Below are 18,839 nucleotides of genomic sequence, written 5' to 3' on the forward strand. Positions count from 1 at the left end.
TTTATCCATCAACTGACGGACTGATGAACATTTGGGTTGGACTATTTTTTGGTTACGAAGAATAATGCTGCTATGAACTTTCATGTATACATTTTTGGGTGAATGTATGCTCTTAATTTTCTTGGGTACATACCTAGGAGTGGAATTGCTGGCTACATGGTAACACATGGTTTAGACTGTTTGATGAACTGTCAAACTTATCCAAAGCAGCCACACTGTTTTACACATCCCTGTGAGCAATGTATGAGAGTTCTAATTTCTTTATTCTCACCAACATACATTACCATCCCTCAACTGAAATACCGCCATCTTAGTAAGTGTGAAGTATATCTCATCGTGGTTTTGATATGCATTTCCTTAATGACTAACGATGTTGAGCACCTTTTATGTGCTTCATATAGATCTTCTTTGAAGAAATGCCTGTTAAAATCCTTTGCCCATTTTAAAAACTGAGTTGTCTTTTTACTATTGCGTTGTGTGAGTTCTTTATACATTCTGGATGTCAGACCATCATCAGATATATGATTTATAAAAATTTTTTTCTCTTCTCTGGGTTGTTTTTTTAACTTTCTCAACAGTGTTCTTTGAAGCACAAAAGTTTTCAATTTTGGTGAAGTCTATTTTTTATTTGGTTGCTTGTAGTTTAGGTGTCATATCTATTATTAACTTTCTCAAGGTATCCAAATAAATTTCTTAAAGTATTACTGATGGCCATATAAAATACAACTGTTCCAAGTTTGTGACCTATGAATGTAACAGGTATTTTTATATGTAAGTATAATCAAAAGTCAATATGCTGAATTTGGAATACTGAGGTTTTTAGAATTTCTTTTTCAGATTTTATTTTATAATGATTATTTCTGCTAATTTTGAATATGATTTGCCATCTACAATATAGGAAAAGTTCCCACTTGTCTTCACAGCCAATATTCATCCCTAATATGTCAATATGTAATAAAATACTTTAGGCAGTCACTGAATTATTTAAGGTGTTGACATCTTCTCCCTCCACCTTCTACCAAAAGCTCCAATCTCTTCCTTAAAAAGCTTGAAGGAACTCTGTGAAACACAGAGTACAACTGTGATGATGGTGGTGGAAGGGAGAGATACTATTAGTAATGCTAGAATGAGTAATGCTAGCAGTTTTAGATTCCCTCAAAGTGCTTTTTTTTTAAAAAAAAAAAAAAACCAACACATGTATATCTGAGGACTCTCTGTATGTAAATTTCATAGGCTTGCTGACACTATTACAAAACTACAGAAAATTCGTTTTCTAAAAATTTGGAAAGCATTTTAGAGTTTAAGGTGCTGATTTTTATTCTTTATGTCATCCAGATAAGCAGTGTAATTCAAACCATACCCAACAGATATATCTGCAATTGAATTTCTTTGCTCATCTTCCTTTAGTTTTTCTTGTTTCTCCTTCATTTTTTGTTCTTGCTCCTTAAGTTTTTCTTCTTTCCTTTTACGAATTCTGAAAGTTAAAATAAAATATTATAGTCTATATGATACTTTTAACTTTTTATCTTTAACCACCCAATTACAGAAAATGCTCCAAATGTTATCACAAACTACAAAGTAATCTATTCATAACAGCCCAACATGGTTTTATTTTTTAATACATTTTATTATTATTATTGTTATTTTTTTTGCTGTGCTGTACAGCATGTATGGGATTTTAGTTTCCTGACCAGGGATTGAACCCATGTCCCCTGCATTGGGAGTGTGGAGTCTTAACCACTGGACTGCCAAGAAAGTCCCCAACATGTTTTTAGAGGAAAAGAAATAAATAGCTTTCATTAGCACAACGGACTATAATTATCTCTCACCTAGCAGCTGCTTCTTCCCTCTCTTTTCGATGTTGTTCTGCTTTTAACTCCCGGAACTCCTGTTTTGCTTGTCTTAATATGTCAACATAATCTTCAATGAAATCCCTAGTAGAAACTAGGGTCAGTAGTTTCCCACAGAGAGCATGAAGTATCTTCATCTTTTCTCCTGCCAAAAATTGGTAAATAACTTCTGGATTATCAATGACAAGAAAAAATTTAATTTGTGGCTCAATGTGAAAATATTTAATAAAGACTAGGGAAGAGTCTCTTAAGATCAACTAAGCTAGTGGCATTTATGGAAAAAAGCAACTTTGAATCCAATTAACAGTTATGTGATATACAACACATTTCAAATACTAATAACTACTAAACAGACATGAAAAACTTTCTAATTGCAAAGAATTAACTTTTAAGTTTTAATTTTAGGCTTATGTAGCTTATGTATGAAGAACAAATCAAAACCAAGTTATAACCACATGAGACGCAAGATGTGGGTTTGATCCTTGGTACGGGATGATCCCTGTAAGAAATGGCAACCCACTCTAGTATTCTTGCCTGGAGAATCCCTTGGACAGGGCTACAGTCTACAGGGTTGCAAAGAGACATGACTAAGTGATTGAGCATGCATACATGCACACACACACACACACACACACACACAAATGGCAATAGGCAAATTGCTACTCAGAAAAGACTGCACAAAAACACTACCATAAATTTTAAAAATTATATGAATGTTAGCTCAACTATACCACAATAAAAATTTTTTAAACTACATGACTCTTAGGAATTAGGTTTTCTTATGTTTCCTTAAATAAGCATAATAAATTCAATACTATATATTGTACATTTCAATTTTTACTTTTATCTATAAAAGGAAGTAAAAAAAACTCTTAATTTTACATATTGTGCCTCACTGCTCAAACATTTACTCAACTGAATGTTAGCATTCTGCAGCTACAGCTTACATTTCTGATATATTAATAAATAAAAATTAAAGCTAGCTAATTCCCACTTATCTTTCTAGACTTGTTAGATGTAGTAAACTAACCACACATTTTTAAATTAATAGAAAATCCAAAGAGAAAAAAGACAAGAAAATCATAAATAATTAAAAGTTAATATGAATAACAACTGTAGTTAATTTAGGTCACTATTTGTACTCTGATAATTTTTTTTAAAAAGACTGTTTTCTTCCTTTCTCTTTTAAAACTAAATGTCATCTAAAATTTTCTCGTCGGCTACCAAGTATTCTGGGCATAAGTAGGAAGGTTATACAAATTCTAACTTGCAAAGTTTACCTGGTGTCAAATCATACACTGAAGTGCTTGACAGTTTCTTCACCAGGCTGGGGTTGCTCAAACGAAGCTCCATGCAAGCATCATCTGTAGCATCAAACCCTCCTCGTTTCTGATACCTGTACTTCGCATTTGCTGATGTTACATCAGCACCCGAAGCTAAGATGTGTAGTCTGAGGATTTCAGAAAGAGTGCAGCTATCGAGATCCAAGCTTTTCAAACTGCAGCCTATAGTCATTAAAAACGAAACAGTCATTTAGAATGTAAACAATAAATCCTCAGTAATGTAAAATATACCTTTATAAAAATAAAAAGGCAATAAAAAAAAAAACAAAAACCCACACATACCCTGATGCAACTGCGGCCATGCAGCTGCCAAAGATGCAACTGCAGACAGTGCAGATTTTGTGGGGTCTGTATCTTCATCCAAAGCCTCTGTTAGATCTTTAAGGAAATAAATACTTTATTCTAGTGCAAATCAAAGCTTGAATATTTGGGAATAATGCCCTTTTTAAAATGATGAAAGAAACAGCAAACAGCTTAACATTCAGGAACCTCAAAAGAACTGACACTAGGTACCACAAGCATCATTCACATTCTGCCTAGGCTCCACCTAAAACTATAAATCCTAAGACATGTACTACACACTAATTTTCCCCTTACTTAACATAGAGAAGACAATTTCCAAGTTACCAACAAGATACACATACACATTCCAAAAATATGGTAAAATACACTTTAAAATGAAAGACAAATTTCCTTGCTCAATATAACTTTAAAAAAACTCTACTTTGAAAATCAGAATCTATTTGAAGATATCCAAATCTTTCATAAATATTCAATTACAAATACTGAATCATAACAAAGTATAAGTTGTAATCATCACAAAACCAACGCAGGAAAAGAGCTAGAAGAACTTAAAGACAATACTACTGTCACTTAACCACAGATTTATCTCTTCATTTAAATTGCCTGTTTTTATTTTGCAAACTCTCTGATCCATGAAACAATAGGAAGATATCCCTGTACTTTCTAAGTAAACTGCTTCAGCTTTGAAAACAGTGCTTAAGCTACAAATAGGACCAAAGAGCAAGTCTACTGACATAAATATATTTAAACCATTAGGATATACAATTATTCCTTACATAGATAATAAAATGTCACCAATGAAAAAACTTTTAAGCTGATAAAAAGCCCTTCTGCTCTACCACAGTAGACACAGCTTCAGACTAAGTCTCAGATAATGTAAATTCTACTCTTAGCTCTGTCCATCCCTAGTTTCTACTTACGTAGCCTCTAGATCAGGCACTTAATTGGCTTCATTTTTTTTACAGCGCTAAGTCAAGATCAGCAGTTTTCAAATTCCTCAAGTATTTCTTGGAAGCACCATATAAAGTGAATGGAGATGATAATCCTGCCCATTCATCTTTTCAACTCTCCTACACTAGCAGGGAGGAATCCCTGTACAATTTGTAGGCCTCCATGGATTAGAGCTGGGAAATCACTGAGCTAACCTGGTTCTGTGGTTCCTTCACTTTCTACTTTCCCTCCTCAAAGTTCACAAGCTGAAAAAATGAACCTTAGAGAAAAGAACTGCTGTCCTTTACTAAAGGAAAAAGGCCCTTTGGGATTATGTCAGATTACAGTTACTGACAATTCCACAGCATTTGAAGCATAAACAGTACCACACAGGAGAAGTTACCTAACTAAATGTTACATATATACATAAGTTATTCCTACAAGGCCATGAATTTAGTCGAAATGACAGACATTTATAATGTTCCTCACCAGGGAAATACTAGATGTAAAACTTTTTTCAATTTTCATTTTACATACAAAGCCAAACAAACTTAAAATTAATATAGGCACTCTAAAATTAACAAGTCCTAGTTAAAAAGCTGTATAAGTGTACTGGCTCTCTTCCTTTGCAGCAATTCAACTTATTTTATCTATAGTAAGCTATCATTTCCTGGGACAAAGGCTGTAAAGGCCTCAGGAAATGGACAACCAACAAAATGACAATTTACTTTTAGTTGTGTTTAACATGCTAAAATACATATTCTTCAACTCATCTATCTACCAAATTGCTCTTTCAAGAAACTGTAAATATCATTCTAGGGTTTATTTGCTGAGATAGTCACTTGGATACATCATACCAAGAGAATACAGCTAAACTGTGTGGGGGATGACCACCTGAAACATACATTTATCATCATCATAATCTAGAATCAGGTACATATAATTTCAACACTAAACAATAACATCTCAGCAATACACATAACTATTATATATCAGGAGAATGCTTTTGTCTCTATACTTGTGAAAGGCATTTAAGTTCATGATGTAAGACTAAAGAGAGGAACTGATATTTATAATCTAAGTTAAAAAATTGCTGGTCAAAATTTCCAAGATTCAATATAAAAACAAGGAGGCCAAAAAATTACATGTTCTTGACAGATAATTACTTCTTTGCCATATTATAAGGTAATAAAATGTAATCATTACGAGGCTCCAGTCCAGAGTGCCTGAGTTTGTATCCATCACTTATTAGCCACGTGTCTTTAGGCAAGTTAATTAAACTCCTTAAGACTAAGCTTCTTTTACATATAAAGGCAAAAATAATTACATCTTCCTTATAATGGTGGTATGAGGATAAAACAACACATACATGGTGTCTTTCTCGTTACGCCATCACTTACTCTCTATGTGATCTTCAGTAAATGACCTCACTGGACCTCATGTTTCACCACTGAGGTAAATACACGCTTTTATTGTCTGCCCAATTTCCCCATTTCTAAAAGGAGCAAGAAACACCTTACGGAAGGCCAGCTAATGAAGAAGTAAATAATATTCAATCCCATGTGATTATGTCAGGTGCTTTCAGGAAGACTACAGAAAACCCTTTTTGTTACTGAGATGGGAGAATACATGAAAAATACCTGGGGGAACAGTCTGGGGCCCTTAATGAAACTGAAGTCACCATTTAAAATGTGGTAATAGGCAAATGAGAGAAGGGTGAAATTTTTGAAGTAATTTTTTCTCCCTCCATAACATTTAAATAGTTTCAAACAAAGCATTATTAATGGTCAATACTTATTCCGAGGTAGACTTTATAGACAGTTGGTATAGAAGTAGAGCTATAAAAATTACAGGAATGACAAATCATGAATGGAAAATAAAATGGCAATACAAACATCAACAGTTTTTCCTTTACATTAGCTGCTTTTCCAATATAATTTCCTTTTGACCCCACTTTTTGTCATTAAGGCTTCCAAAACTACAAAATTCACCTAATTCAAATCCTGAATTAAAGAAAGCTTTATGTCTTGTATTAAGGTCAGAATTTGGTCAATAACCTTGTGATGTTATCGGTCATTAAGACAACCTGAAGGTTAAAAGAATGAATATATGTTACACAGTCTATCTTAGATCATCCATCTTTAGTGGTGGTACTTGTCAATAGAAAATCTTTGGATGTTTTATAAATGGATATACCCCTCTCCCTTCCCTTTTATGAAACTGACTAAATCATCCAAGATGACAATGAAGACCACATTGCTAAAATGGCCTTGATAAGGGAGCTAGAGTGATTAGCACTCAAGCAAGAGAATATATTTTGCTTGAACTTTGACTGCAAAATCAAAAGACAACTGAACTGACTACATCCTCATGACTATCCTATTGCTCCATCGACCAGGCATAAAGGAAATTAGCTCAAAGTATCTAAGGCCAACCACGCTACCTGAATGGAGGAATGTCCCATTTTTTTTCCTACTAAGATTATGCTATCAAGATGGCTCGAAACTATTTCTTATCGTGTATTTCTACATAATACACTAAAGTTTATTTAATGGTCCGATCTCATAGGTGGCAAAATTCACAGAGAATTTTATTCAGGAAGTCAAATCAACCTGTTAATATAAATGCTTAACAATTCCTTGGATTGAGGTAAATCCTAAATAAAACAATGAACACTCTACTCTGTATTGAAAATAAAATAATATTTCCCCAAGAATTATTCCTACATTAATATGTACCATACAGACTCTAGATACTTAACTGTACAGAAATTAAAGAGCAAAATTTCTAGTTCAAACTAGCAAAATTTAAAAATTAAATGTTCCTTAACTCTGATCTAAAAATTGTCAGAATGAAATGAAATCAGTAATAATACTTTTAACTTAAAGTATTAATAACAACAACTGAAGTATTTTCTCGGATGGGGACAAAAACTCAGTGCTATTCAGTAAATTTCCTGGAATTACACATACTGGTCAATGAAATTTGTAAGATTCCTAAATCACAGGAGAAATCTAGAGGAATAAAAAACAAGATAGGTTGGCAGGGTGGGGGTTGCAGCATTTTTAAGGTCATCAGAAACAGGATATATTAAAACAAAGCTTCTGTAAAACAACTGATAATGTGTTGCTAGCATATGACTCAAAAATCAAGTAACTTGAACGACCATGTTTTATAACTGTAAAAGCCAAGTTAATTTAAAATTTAATCACAAGTTTATTTCACTACAAAGCTACTATCAGCCAGCAATAATATTGAATTCTGACCTTTGGTGTCAGCATCAGTTATTTGCTCTTTGGCTACTTCCTCTTCTTCTTCAGCTATCGCCTGGAAGATGGCAGTCAGGAAGAAAAAAAGCAATTCACATAGTGGGCCTTCACTGTCATTTCCTACAAGAGCTTCCTCTAACACTTCTGTGAATAAAATGTTTAAAATGAATTTAAAGTTCTGGTCACATACTGGAAAAACAACTCCATTGGAACAATAAACATTTTAATCAACAATAGCCTGTGTAACTATTTTCTTAAGTGCCCATCAGGTAAAGCCAAGTATCACAAAGTAATTTTTAGTAATTACAACAAAATCATAAGCCAAAAATCACTGCATTCAAAGAAAGCCAAATTAGCCTCAGTTGATACAATATTTCACCTAAATTTAAACCTGAGATGCAAATTAGTCATATATTAAAAATTATAATCTTACTCTAATTTGAGTAATGACACCAAAGATGTTATTGTTGTCCCAGTGTTCTCAAGAGCTATATGGGACATGACTGTTTACCAAACAGTACACATAAGAGGTAATCATCAGCATTAGCTGTAATCCTAATATTGTGTTCAGGTCATAAATAATTCTCATCTAATTCACCTACCCTAAATGTCTTACCTCAACCAGCGTTGTTTAGACCTTCTTGATCTGTAAGGCACAGTGATTCATGCCTCACCTAGCTCATAAAGAAAAACTAAGGGACTGTGAAAGCCCTCCTGAAGAATACAGTCGATAAAATAAGAGTGGCATTAAAATTCTTTTAGAATTTTTATCTGGATCTAAAGAAGATTATTTTTCTATTGGTTAGCTAAAAATCTAAAATGGGATCTAAAGCCCTTCTCATACTAATTTAGCTCTTATGATGTACATACAAAGTAACAGTATGTAAGTGCAGAGGAGAAGCAATCGTAAGTTAAAGTTAGGCAGTAACTTGTCTTCAAATATGGCTGTCAATCCCTCCCTTCCCTGCACTTACATACCATGCCACCCTCAAGAAATGAGGTCTATTCCTTCACCCCCTTGAATCCCAGGAGGCCTAACTAATGGAATACAGCAGAAGCAAGGCTTGGCAGTTCTAGGCCTGGCCTTTAAGAAAAGTGATAGCTTCTGTTTCCAGCCCCTTGGAGCACTCGCTGCCACATAAGAAGTGCAGGCTACTCTGACAAAGCAGGACACCATGTGGAGGAACACCGGGGTACCAGGCATGTGTGTGAAGAAGCCACCTTGAACACTGAGCCAGGTGAGCCTTGAGGTGACTCCAGTCCCAGCCACTGTGACTGTAATCACATGAAGGACCCCAAGAGAGGACTGGATAGCTGGGTCCAGTGACTCTACAGAACTTTGAGAGAGAATAATTCGTTCTTTTAAACCACTAATTTTAGGGTGAACTATCACATAGCAATAGCACTTGCCTAGGGTCACTCCCTCAGGAAACTCATCTTGAAGATCAAAAAGCTCCCCAAATGCATTAAGGAACTCCAAAACCATCAGAGCATCACCAAAGATTTCAGGAGGTAGTCTAGTTTTCACTGGAGTTGGTTCTGGAAGTTCCTGCAAGATTAAACAATTTATATAACTATTTGAACCAAGTACAGGAAATTGTACAAAGACAGATATGATATATTCTTTACCTAAGAACTATTTCACATTTCTCAACCCTGGATGTTCATTATAATCACTTTTAGAACTTTAAAAATTATAGATGCGGTGGCTTTAATTCAACCTTATACCTTATACTAAATCACAGTCTCTAAATTACTTACTAAATCATTTTTTCTTTCATTCAACTAACAGCATAATTTAGGTTGAGCTGTACTTCTGACTACATTTCCTAGTTACGAGTGACTCCTAACCTAGATTCTGAGGCCAAGGCATTAGCCATATCAGTATGATCTCTAATGTGGTATTTTCCTTAGGATATGGAACAAAATTAATCTACCATCTATTGTCTTAGAAATGGTTCCATATAAAATGAGATGAATGAGTTTGGTATAGATACTTTGGTTATTTCTGGAGACAGGCAGAATCTTTGTCCAGTAACCACATTAAATGTTTGCCTGGCTCCAGTGGTTACTGGACTACCAAGGATAGCACAGATGACCAACTATTTCCACAGGATAAGAATCATTATCAAAGCTTGTTATAAAATACTAACAATGCTCTCCTAGAACTCTAAATATACATATTTGCCTAATTGGCTATCTCCTCTGTTACACAGGTGTGTGAAACATCACATAATGTGCTTATACCTTAAGGTCATCACATTCCATATCTTCTCTGGGTTTACTCCACTGTTTTAAGTATTCCATATACTTTTTCTTTTCTTCACGCAACTTCTCTCTTTCCTAAAATGAAAGGTCAATAAAAATTCTTATAAGATATTTATAAGGCAGCATCGGCATCACCTCGGAACTAGTAGGAAACACAAATACTTGCACCCTACCTAGATCTCTTGGACTAGGAACTCCAGGGTTGGGACCCAGCAACTGATGTTTTACTAAGCTCTTTTGGGGATTCTGCTGTACATAAAAGGGTTAAAACCACTGATCAAAACAATGCCTGTCTGATACAACTGCTACAAAGATGAAAGACGTTTGACACATAGCAACTCATGGGTAAATATTAATTCAATCTGACCTTGTCTATAGCAGTGCTTTCTCCACTTTAAATTAATGAGATCTCAAGTGAAGAGATAAGAAATTATTAGAGTACCTAACATAACTACCCCCCCCTTATATTTGTAATACATTAGTTTTCAAGATTCATTTAAAAATTAACTGCCTAGAGACACACAGAGGGGACAGTAAGTAAAAGCAATATTAGAGTACAATTGGTGAACTTTTTGCTCAGTTGGTCTTTTGACAACTTTTCTTCTTGGTTCTGGTATTTGAAACTGCAGGATAAATACTGACCCTAAAAAGTCTCTGATAAAGCAGAATGTAAACAAAATATTTTGTTATAATTATTTCCAATAAATATGTTAACTATGTAATAATATATATGTTTAATGCATGTTAATATTCTTTGAGATTTATTAACACTGAAAGTAAACAGATGTACACTTCTCAAGTTTAACAGAAAACACCTAGATAGTTACAGAACTTAACTGTGCTTTGAGTGGCCTGCTGAAATAAGCCCTCCCTCCACCCAAATAATTCTTGTAGGGTGTAATAAGATGGGTATTTTCATTCACTGTTGCTAAGAGTATACATAAGTACAACACATTTGACAAACAAATACCTATGTTCACTAGGTACAGAAAGTTTTTAACATGTTCTTACCCATTGACCTAGTATTTCAATTCTACAAATTAATCCAGAGACACAATCCAAAAACAGGAAAGACTTTTGTTCATAAATTTGAACAAAGTATCCTTGTTTATGAGCAAAAATTTGTAAAGTGCTTACCTGTATCTATTTGATTAAATACTACATGCAGTCACTAAAAATTTCACATTACTTAGTTTATTTAGTAGCAGGACAGAATGTTTATAATAATGTTAAAATATATATATACAAAATTATAAATGCTGGATCTTATTCTTTAAGCGCCACAATAAAGTTAGAAATAAATTAATCAAAGCAATAATGCTATCTCTAAATATTACCATTTAGGTTACAAGTGGTTTTTTTTTTTTTTCTTGTATTCTACACTTTCTGGAGTGAACACATATCAGACACTCCCTACTTCCACGCAAGGGCCTATCTGAAATAATTCAAGAAACACATGCAATTTAAATGAACATAATATATAACATGATCATCTAGGGTACTTGTGGTGGCTTAGTCAATAAGTCATGTCCCACTCTTGCAACCCTATGGGGTGTAGACCACTAGGCTCCTCTGTCCATGGGATTCTCCAGGTAAGAATACTGGAGTGGGTTGCCATGTCCTTCTCCAAGGGTGCTTGTGAACATCCAGAAAACCAATGACAACGATGGACTTCAGAAGAAACCAGCTATGGAATTCTCTAAGAAATATCTACCGCTGAAGATGATAATAAAAGATTTGCTGAAACAAAGATAATTTATTCTTCAAGGAAAATAACAACACTACACTAATTCTTATCGCTCATACATTTTATTGTATTTTTCTAACAATGTAGTTTTACTTCTGAAAGTTTTATTTCCCTAAATATGAAGTCTAAACAATGAAGAAAAGCAACGTTAGAATTGTACTTCGGAAGAGGCTCTGAGACGTAAAGTCACTCATATATGTTGAACCTTAAATCATTCATTAAATTTTCCAAGGAAAATGGAGATATCCCAATACCATTTATCAGTGCTCTATGCACAACTATAAATGTAAATGAAAGTGATAAAAGTATTTTTAAATTAACCATGAACTTAAATATATAAAGTGTTGAATACTATTTACTATTTGTGGAGAGTATAACTAATATACTTGGATATACCTTTTCTCTTTCTATTTTAAGCCTCTCTTTTTCTTCTTTCTTCTTCAGTCTCTCTTTTTCAACAATTTTCTTCAATTCTTCCTTCTTTTTTTCTTTATCCTCCTTTTCTTTTTTCTTTGCCTCTAGGGCATCTGCTTTTTCTCTTTTTAATTTAGCCTTTTCAAAAGCTGTGGAGAAGATCAGACTTAGAATTATACACAGATAGAAAATACCACACTTTTTAAATGTAACAAAAGAACCTCAGAAATATTTTAAGGTTTAAATGAGATCAAGAGACACTCACAGAGGGAGTCAGCTGGTGATTAAAATGGGAAGAGCAAGTCCTCTCTGTTTAAGACAAACTACTGCCATAGGACAAACACAAACCTGCCTTTGAAAGCCTTGCGTGTGGCCCTAAGACCAGCAGCAAGGTACCACCTTGTTGGAAATGCAGAATCTTTTCTCCCACCCAGGCCTACTAATTTAGAATCTTCATTTTAGTAAGATTCCCAAATGATTCATGTATATAGTCACATTTGGGAAACAATGTTTTATAAGGCTGTAGGAATCAAACAAAAATGGCTAGAAACTGCCAACTTGTGCTTAATCTAGCATTAGGTCAGTTTAATAGAGGATATGTTATACCTTGAAATGTTGTTTTAAGAGATAAACAGAGGTCTCATTTATCAAAGAAATTAATAGTTATATGAGGGAAAAAACTAATCTTAAGAAAGACAAAACCAGAAATAAGCCATTTTAGAAACATCCCCTACCTAGGCACAGAGAAATACACTTTCCTGTAACTAAACAGTTTTTGGAGACAAAAAAAGGTATTAAGAGGGCTGACAACAAATGAAGGTGAAGGAATTGGAGACATTTATTAAGCCTCTTCTGTTTGCCAAAATCTTTGGTATATTCTTTACATTAAAACTCACCCAGTGATTTCATTTCTTCTTGTTTTAAAAGTTTGTCTCTTTCTTTAGTAGTTTTGTTCCTATAGCCTGCAATAGTCTGTTTACTGGCAATGCTGTCCTCCTAAAAAAAATAAAAACAAAACACACACATAAAAACCAAGAAAGTAAAGTTGTAACCACAACTTTTACAAACTGGTCTACTTTTTCCTTACACTTAAAAAACGAAAAAATGTAAAGCCCTCATCAATTATACTTTCTTTATACTAAGGTTTTATTCTAAAATATAATTGAACTTTTAGTAACTCTAATCATAGTAACATATAGAATATAAGTTAATTCTATAGTTCTACAAATTAGTACAAAAACCTCCCAGAAAAAAAAACCAATAATACATAAGAGGAGCCTTAAAAATATGCATTAGAAAAACAAACAAAAATATTCCAGGGTACTTAAACTAGCTGGTGTAGACATCAAATAAGAAAGAGGCAGAGTAAACACATGTCAGAGACATTTTTGTAGTCTATCATGCTTTACATTTTAGTAACTGCTTACATTTCAGTACGAAACCCCTGTGGCATGAGACTCATGTCTAACTCACACCTGAAACTTCTACAAGCCTCACTGCTAAGCAGTTGTCAAAATACACTACACCCTGTTCTTGTGTGAAGGAAAGTGTTCCTTCCTACAGGGTCCAGGGGTGAAGCGAGCCAAACCCTACTCGTAATTTTGGTTAGTTTTATTAAGAACTACTGTGCACTTTTTATCTATTCTCTATTTACCTGACTAACAGATATTCGTTTGGGAGGTCTCCCTCTTCTTCTGTTAGCTGGACTGAAGATAAATGTGGGTGGATCATCAGGGAAGAAGTAAGAAAAATCTTGTTCTGCTATTTTATATGTTGAAAGAGATGATGCCTTCATTAAAAAAAAAAAAAAAAAGACGACACAGGGTATAATAACACATTAGTAAATCATATGTATATAAGCTTTAACATGTCATATGATTACTGTTAAAAACCAGGTCAAAAGCATTAGAATTTTATGTGTATTGTGTAGTAACATACATTTTATTTCTTGATCCTTTTAAAAATTACATAATTAATCAGCTTTACCAGGAAGAAATCCACAATTCAAAGGATTCCTTCACCATAAAATATTTAAGAATGCTTCAACAGTTTCCTGAATTCTAAAACTATCTCAAAATTTCACTTATACAATAATCTTTTTTGTTTGCTTTTGACTAATTTTGTATGAGGCTTTCTAGTAAATAAATAATCCATATATTAAATATTAAAAAATCCACTATATTAAATCAATAAATTTTTCTTAGCCTAACTGCTGAACATTTAGACTTCCCCCTTCAGTTTGAAATGATAACTTAAATACTTTATGTATCAAATTTTAAAGCTGGTCTGGATAAAAGCAGAAATACTGATAAATTTCTATAAAGTTTCAACTCAAAATTTAAGTTCATAGAAGTCAACCTCATTTTTACTGTAAGTTGTGTGGTTCCTGGATATCTGCTAAAATCAAGAGTTTCTTTCCTTCTACTTTCATCCATGTCCAACTCTAAACTTCTTATTTTCGATTAGCAATTCTGAAGATAAGTTTTGGTCTAACAGCAAAGATTATCTTCTTTCTTCCTCTCCAAAAAAAATGCTATTTACAGAAATACAGAAAATGTGATGATATAAAATTTTAAGTTATTAATAAAATAGGATTGCTTATACTGGGAATTCAATTTACTATAATAATATTTTTACTTTTGGTAGAACATAGCTTTTAATACCTAACACAGTAAATGAATAATTCATTAAGATTTCACATTAAATTCCATTAAGATGGCTGTCTACTGTCCCACTTAAATAACCTGTGATATTCCACACGCAGTGTGGGAGACTGGGTTCCATCCCTAGGTTGGGAAGATCCCCTGGAGAAGGGAATGGCTATCCACTCCAATATTCTGGCCTGGAGAATTCCATGGACTGTATAGTCCATGTGGTTGCAAACAGTCAGACATGACTCAGCAACTTTCACTTTATAGACAACAGTACTTTAAGTATAAGTGGATGGCTTCTTCTGAAACACATACCCAAAGAGGATCAAATAGGCTTTACTATATTAACTGCCAAGGTATCCTTATTCACACACACAACACACACAATAAAAAAAAATCCCACATCTTTGTGTTCTTGCAGGTATTCCTAACAACAGTCTACTACATTCACCATACTGGGTATCAAACTTAGTTGTTTTAAGGGTGTGTGTGTGTGTGTGTGTGTGTGTGTGTGTGTGTACTAGAATATCTACTAACTGTGTATCAAACTTGGTTGTTTTAAGGGGGGGGAGTGTGTGTGTGTGTATAAGTATACTAGAATAGCCACTAACCATCTTTCATTATACTCCTAAGAGAAAAATATTCACTAAAACCTTAATTTTTATTTACTTATTAAGTAAAGTTGAACTTTTCAAACTTATTGACTTTATTTTCCTGGGTGAAAACTTATGTCTGTCACCATTTTTTCCTTATTTGGGCTATTTTTATTCGCTGATGTGGAAGAAATCTTATAAAATTAGGTGAACTGGCCAACTGGCTATTTATGATACACATAAGCAGCTATATTCATTGACTGTCTATCAAATGTTAGGTACTGTTCTAGCCATTTATCACAAGTGTCTAAATCATCAACTTTTTTAAGCATCATTTTACATGACTACCTGTTCAATACTATAGACAGAAGAATGCTTAAATCATGTTCTCTTATCAAGACAAATACTTTAAAAATTCTTTCAGATGATTTTACCTTACATGTTTTCAAGTTTTATACTTCATCCACTATAAATTTTGATCATGTCTATTTTTCTAATGGAGTTCTCATATTTTATAATTGATTTGAGCTCCTCAATGTATTCACTGAAAGTATCTTTCCTCTAGCACTTGCCCTTTAAATCTGTTCATGACATTTTTAATCCTACATAAGTTCATATTGTCAAATCAATCTCATCCTTGGTATTTCTTTTATATTGCTCCACCTAAGTACTTTAGCATAAATAACATTAAGATTTATTTTATGTCCTTTTTATTTTTTGAGTTAGACCCAACATTTTCCAAATAGAGCCAACTATTTTCCAAGTAGACCCAACTATTTTCCAAGTAGTTCCAACTATTTTCCAAGTAGTTAACCAAGTGTCCCAGTTCTATTTATCTTTGTCTCTAGAGATGTGAAATACTACTCTTCACATAAACCAAATACCCTTTTCCTTCGTATCTTTTCTTTTGATGTAATATATACATATGATGAAATACACAAATCTTAGGCATACAGTAGCTGACTTTCGATACATGCATACATTTCTCTAATCCATTCTATTGTTTTACTTAATGTCTCTCTCCCAATATAAGTATTTCTCATTTAAAAAAATTAGTTTCAGTTTTATCATTTAACTTTTTACTGGAGTGTACAATATGAGGTTCCGAAACTTGGTTTTTTCCCTCTAAATAGTTATTAATGAAATATAATCTATCTGCTTAGTATTGGTCTCTGAGATTCTTTTTATTATATATATTATCTTCTTACCTAGTAGGATCTATTTTAGCATTGTTCTTTGAATCTGTTTTTCTGAGCCAGCATTACTATTAGAAAACTCTAGTTGCCCTATCCATTCACCTTTTTTTTTTTGGCCATGCAGCTTGTGGGATCTTAGTTCCCTGACCAGGGATCGAACCTGAGCTCCCTGTAGTGGAAATGCAGAGTTCTAACCACTGTACTGCCAGGGAATTTCCCCCATAGTCTTCCATTTACTCTCATCTATCGTGGTTGACCTTTTTATACAAGGAGAACCGTAGAAGTAACTGAGGCCTCTAGCATTTCTAGCAATTGCATAAAAACTGTATTTAATCCAATGAATACAAAGAAACTAAAAACTGGCTCCAGGTAGAGAGAGCTATTTTCAAGCAACTTTGGAGTAACATTTCTGCAATGTTACAACCTTATAACACTACTCATTTTTATCTTTCTTCCTTCTTTTCAACAAATAATATCACTGTTCTAACTACCTTAATTTTAATGACTCCATCTTGTGGTTCACAGTGTTGCTTCAGAAAAAGCTTTAGTTTATCACGAGAAAATAGGTGTTTTCTCCGGCTATAAGGAAAAGGAGGAGAAAGAAGAAAGTGTTAATATCCAAGAATTCAATCTGAGCTCCATAATCTCTTTAGATCCATAATTCAGTTTCAAACCTAGGAAAAGAACATTTCATTTTCCAATAGTATTTATAAGTTACAAGAAACTTATACAGAAGTATTTACGTTACTACTTCATTAAACAAAAAAGATGGAGAGAATATATATATATTTATATGTAAAGAAGTATTTATGTAGAATGTTATAAGATCTACTTGAGTGGATCTACCATAAAAGTCTATTACAAAAACAGTATATGCATTTGTTGCTTAGGAACCACTTAGAAATCAAATAAACCTCAAAGAAAATATACTACACAGAGTAAACCAAATTTTATAAAATTAGATGATCATCCCTATAAGTATTACCATTAAAATTCTTAACATAATCAAAATTCACAGACTACCATGTATCACATAGTGCTACATAAATCAACATTCAAATGGATATTGTGAACAGAAGTGAACATGGGTTTTATCAAATTGTAAAATATTTTGTATTTAAACTTCATATGTAAGCCAGCAAATTCATGAGATTAAAATTAAAGAGTTAGAATGATTAAAGCTTTAAAAATACACTATTTTTCATTTTCCTTAGGCCCCAATTAAAAAACAGCAACCACAATAGTACCATCACCACACACAGAAGACAAAAAAATAAACATAACAAGTATTTCTAGAAAGGTTCTGGAAAGAAAGCAAATATTTCAATTGAATTTAATGTACTCCTTTTAAGAAAAAGCTAAGTTAAAAATTTCTATGAGTAAACAAACAATATAGGAGTTCTTAAGTAGTGGCCCTCCTCAAAATATGTATTTTTTCCTAAACTATAGGAAGGACTACATGAAAAAAAAGGTCTGAAAAAGGAGCCCAGCACCATACACTAGCTGAGAGTAATTTTCTTTTGACTGTTAACTAAATATACTAGTCCTCAAGAAATGTATTGCTCTACATGGCACCTATTAGCCATATGTTTTTTAAATAAATAAAATTAAAATAAAAACTTCAGTTCTGCACTGTTACTAGCCACACTTCCACCATACTAGACAGTACACATATAACCTTTCTATTACTGAAGGAAGTCCTCCTTGTCAGAGCTACTCTATCATAGTAAGGCTACCTTAGACGAATATTACTATCTCTTTTATTATAGGAGTAGTATTATCATTTGATGCTAACAAAGAGCTGCAAGTCAATTAAATCTTCTATTATCAAGCATAACTTTCCCATCTTATAATCTCTGGTTCACCAATTAAGAAGAAAATGAGTTAATAAGACTAACCAAGATCTAGCAGAATTATATTCAAAGTATAAGTCAAAAATTAAATAGAAAAGTGAAAAATATTAAACAGGGGGTTACATTATATAAAAAACATATTTTGACCTAATTTTTAAGATTTCTTTCCTTCTACTAACCCTGGGGTTCTTCATTTCTTCCTTTTCTAGTTGCTTTAGGTGTAGAGTTAGATTATTTATTTGACTTTTTTCTTGTTTCTTGAGGTATGCCTGTATTGCTATGAACTTTCCCCTTAGGACTGCTTTTACAGTGTCCCACAGGTTTTGGGTTGTTGTGTTTTCATTTCCATTCGTTTCTATGCAAATTTTGATTTCTTTTTTGATTTCTTCTGTGATTTGTTGGTTATTCAGCAGCATGTTGTT

At 33.3% G+C, this 18,839-nt stretch overlaps 1 protein-coding gene across 2 annotated transcripts in view; it reads right to left on the bottom strand.

Moving 5' to 3' along the window:
- The window catches only part of BAZ1A (bromodomain adjacent to zinc finger domain 1A), an 88,032-nt gene that overhangs the window by 25,164 nt on the left and 44,029 nt on the right, over positions 1-18,839 (bottom strand). The window contains exons 6-16 of one of the 2 annotated variants that reach the window (XM_027520810.1): positions 17,056-17,143; positions 13,779-13,913; positions 13,021-13,120; positions 12,107-12,273; positions 9,943-10,038; positions 9,106-9,244; positions 7,693-7,839; positions 3,476-3,571; positions 3,131-3,355; positions 1,830-1,995; positions 1,361-1,474 (exon numbers count right to left, since the gene is read on the bottom strand). In XM_027520810.1, coding sequence (XP_027376611.1) covers positions 1,361-1,474; positions 1,830-1,995; positions 3,131-3,355; positions 3,476-3,571; positions 7,693-7,839; positions 9,106-9,244; positions 9,943-10,038; positions 12,107-12,273; positions 13,021-13,120; positions 13,779-13,913; positions 17,056-17,143 — 1,473 coding nt within the window. The remainder of the gene's footprint in view (positions 1-1,360; positions 1,475-1,829; positions 1,996-3,130; positions 3,356-3,475; positions 3,572-7,692; positions 7,840-9,105; positions 9,245-9,942; positions 10,039-12,106; positions 12,274-13,020; positions 13,121-13,778; positions 13,914-17,055; positions 17,144-18,839) is intronic. The other variant, XM_027520811.1, reaches the window with a different exon arrangement.

This window comes from Bos indicus x Bos taurus, chromosome 21 (genome assembly GCF_003369695.1).
Source record: "Bos indicus x Bos taurus breed Angus x Brahman F1 hybrid chromosome 21, Bos_hybrid_MaternalHap_v2.0, whole genome shotgun sequence".
Lineage (NCBI taxonomy): Eukaryota > Metazoa > Chordata > Mammalia > Artiodactyla > Bovidae > Bos > Bos indicus x Bos taurus.